Raw genomic sequence first — 3,698 nt, 5'->3', positions numbered from 1 at the left:
AATCCTACTTCCGTAGTGATACTGCCTTGGAAACCCAAGGAGGGGTCGCTATGAGTCGGGGCCGACTTGATGGCACATAACAACAACAACAATGGCTAATGATCGTGAGCATTTCTTTATATGTTTGTTGGCCACCTGAATATCCTCTTTGGTGAATGTCTTCTGCCCATTTTTTAATTGGATTGTCTTTTTGTTATTGAGGTGTTGGAGTTTTCTTTAAATCCTAGAGTCCCTTGTCAGACATGTCATTGCCGAATATTCTTTCTCAATCTGTAGGTTCTCTTTTGACTCTTTTGGCGGAGTCTTTGGAAGCACATAAAAATTTAACTTTTAGAAGGTCCCATTCATCTAGTTTCTCTTCTGGTGTTTGTGTATTTTGGGTTATGCTTGATAGTCTATTTATGCCATATATTAGGGCCCTTAAATTTGCCCTAGTTTTTCCTTGAGGAACTCGATAGTTTTAAGTTTTACATTTAAGTCTTTGATCCATCTGGAGTTAGTTTTTGTGTATGGTGTGAGGTATAGACCTCATTTTTCTGCAAATGGATATCCAGTTTTGCCAGTACCATTTATTAAACAAACATTCTCTTCCCCATTTAATGGATTTACGCTCTTTGTCAAAGATCAGCTGACCATAGGTCGATGGACCTATTTCTGGGTTCTCAGTTCTATTCCATTGGTCTATGTGTCTGTCATTGTACCAATTCCAGGCAGATTTGACTACTGTGGCTGTATAGTAGGTTTTGAGATCCGGTAGTGTGAGATCTCCTGCTTTGTTGTTCTTCTTCAATAGTGCTTTGCTTATCTGGGGTCTCTTTCCTTTCCATATAAAGTTGTTGTTGTTGTTATGTGCTGTCGAGTCAGCCCCAACTCATAGCGACCCCTCCTTGGGTTGCTGAGGCAGTATCACTATGGAAGTAGATTGCCCCGTCTTCCTTCTGAGGAGTGGCTGGTGGGTGTGAGCCGCCAGCCTTCTGGTTAGAAGTCAAGTGCCTTTAGGCACTATGCTAGTGACTGGTTTTTCCATATCCTTAAAAAAAATGTTGATGGGATCTGGATTGGGATAGCATTGAATGAATAGATTGTTTTGGGTAGAATTAACATTTTCACAATGTTCAGTCTTCCTATCCATGAGCATGGTATGTTCTTCCATTTATGTAGATTTCTTGTAGGTTTCTTGAAGTAGTTTTTTATAGTTTTGTTTGTACAGGTCTTTTGTATCCCTGGTAAGATTTATTCCCAGGTATTTTATTTTTGTGGTAGCTGTTGTAAATGGTATTGATTTCCTTATTTCTTTTTCAGCAATCTCTTTGCTGGTGTAGAGGAATACAGCTGATTTTTGGACGTTGATCTTATATCGTTCCATGATGCTGAATCTTTCAATTAGTTCCAGTAGATTTTTTACTGAATCTCTTGGGTTTTCTAGGTATAGGATAATATCATCAGCAAATAGGGATAGTTTGACTTCTTCCTTACCAATTTGATGCCTTTGATTTCCCTTTCTTGCCTTATTGCCCTGCCTAGGACTTCCAGTACAATGTTGAATAGAAGTGGTGATAGAGGGCATCCTGTCTGGTTCCTGTTTGCAAGAGAAATGGTTCCAATCTCTCTCCATTAAGAATAATGTTGGCTGTTGGTTTTGCATAGATGCCCTTTATTATATTGAGGAATGTCCCTTCTATTCCTATTTTGCTGAGTTTTGATCAGGAATGGGTGTTGGATTTTATCAAATGCCTTTTCTGCATCAATTGATGTGATCCCGTGGTTCTTCTCCTTTGTTTCATTTACGTGGTGGATAACATTGATTGTTTTTCTAATGTTGAACCATCCCTGCATACGTGATATGAACCCCACTTGGTCATAATGAATGATTTTCTTCATATGTTGTTGGAGTCTATTAGCTAGGATTTTGTTGAAGGTTTTGCATCCATATTCATGAGGGATATTGGTCTGTAGTTTTCCTTTTGAGTGATGTCTTTGCCTGGTTTTGGTATCAACATTATGCTTGCTTCATAAAATGAGTTAGGGAGGATTCCATCCTTCTATAGGGTTTTCTTAGCTGTAATCTTCATAGATAGAGATCACCAGGCTTTTCTTCCACAGCACCAGTAAGTGGGTTCAAACTACCAACCTTTAGGTTGATAGTCCAATGCAAATAATTCGCTTCACTTAGAGACTTTGTTGATCCATATACCAGGATATTATTACAATTTTCATCCCCCACGTCATCTATAAAGACATACACAAGCCCACTTGGCATCTTCCTGGCTTCCTGCCTCAGCTCCACACCTTACCCCTTAAACTCTCATATCACTTCTGTGGGAAATGTATGGGCTGATTCCTTTGAGGGTTTCCTATCCAGATCAACAGCAATGATGACAGTGGTGTGCTTGCTGGGAATTGGAGTGGCAGCTATCCAGGTGGCCTGGACCCAAGGAACTGGAACGGCAGCGTGGAGATCCTCAAGGAATGGAAGAGATCCAACTTCAAGCCCGTGAAATATGGGCAGTGCTGGGTCTTTGCTGGAACCCTCAATACAGGTACCTTGGGTGTGATATCCTTTTACTGGATCAGGGGCAGCAAGGTGGTGCACCAAGCTGCCCTCTCCACTGCAACCCAAGTCCTCAGACTGACTTTGACTTGTTGCAGTGTTGCGGTCTCTTGGAATTCCCTCCCGAGTGATCACCAACTTCAACTCGGCTCATGACACAGACCGAAACCTCAGTGTGGATGTGTACTATGATCCCATGGGAAACCCCCTGGACAAAGGCAGTGACAGTGTGTGGTGAGTAGCTAACCCTTTCCTGACCCTGGAGCACCCAATCTGGGCAGCATCTTGCTCTCCCCATTCTCCTGGGGCCCAGCCCCAAACAGAAGTTGGGAGGCAATGCATGGTTTAGAATGGAGATGCTAACGATGCTGAGTAGACATGTAGCAAAACTAAAAGCACCTGTGCTCAGGGTTCTGTCTCTGTCGAGTCCCACGGTCTGCTCTAGCCTATTGTCAGCTGAGTGGTCTGACACCAGTGAAAGAGTATGACTGAGGGGCTCTGCAGAGCCTGTGTTTCTTTAGGAGATAAAAATTGAAATTATTGATTTTCTAGTAAGAAATAAAAAATTATCTCATTTCAGGCATCACATATCACTTATGGTGTTTCTTAAAGAGAGTGAAACAACACATTTCCCTTATCATATATACTTACTGTGGTCCTTGGTTGATAGAAGGAAAAGCTAAACATTTATGGTAGATTCCAGCTGAAAGTAAAAAGCTTTAGATATAACTGGGCATATATGTTTCTAACTAGAAATATTCCATGTGCATTTGTATACACACCACACAAACACACATAGTTTATAATAGAAGTCAACTGAAATGAGGTTATATAAAACTTAGACACATACCTGTAACAGTTTATGGCAGCATAGTACATAAGAATAGATGTTGTTACAGCTATTCAAGGTTATACCAGATGCCAAGCTATTGCCAGATGGCAGCTGAAAATAATTATTTATCTATATCTATATATACACATGGATATCTCCGTGTGTCCATATATATAAATAACACAGACATATGTCAATACTCCATTGTTTTAACCCATTTTAAAGGATGCACACACACACACACAACTCACCCATATATATATATATATATATATATATAGCAAGATAATCTCATAGCATTTATTACCTTATTTC

General features: G+C 40.3%; 1 protein-coding gene across 1 annotated transcript in view; it reads left to right on the top strand.

Annotated features, from left to right (window-relative positions):
* Window positions 1-3,698, top strand: part of TGM3 (transglutaminase 3) — a 63,309-nt gene that overhangs the window by 25,539 nt on the left and 34,072 nt on the right. The window contains exons 6-7 of the mRNA XM_007934691.1: window positions 2,363-2,540; window positions 2,650-2,785. Of these exons, the coding sequence (XP_007932882.1) occupies window positions 2,363-2,540; window positions 2,650-2,785 (314 nt within the window). The remainder of the gene's footprint in view (window positions 1-2,362; window positions 2,541-2,649; window positions 2,786-3,698) is intronic.

Source organism: Orycteropus afer, unplaced genomic scaffold (assembly GCF_000298275.1).
Source record: "Orycteropus afer afer isolate SDZICR_OR568_19922 unplaced genomic scaffold, OryAfe1.0 scaffold00020, whole genome shotgun sequence".
Lineage (NCBI taxonomy): Eukaryota > Metazoa > Chordata > Mammalia > Tubulidentata > Orycteropodidae > Orycteropus > Orycteropus afer.
Note: the sequence above shows the minus strand (reverse complement) of the source record. Positions and strands in the feature narration are given on the sequence as shown.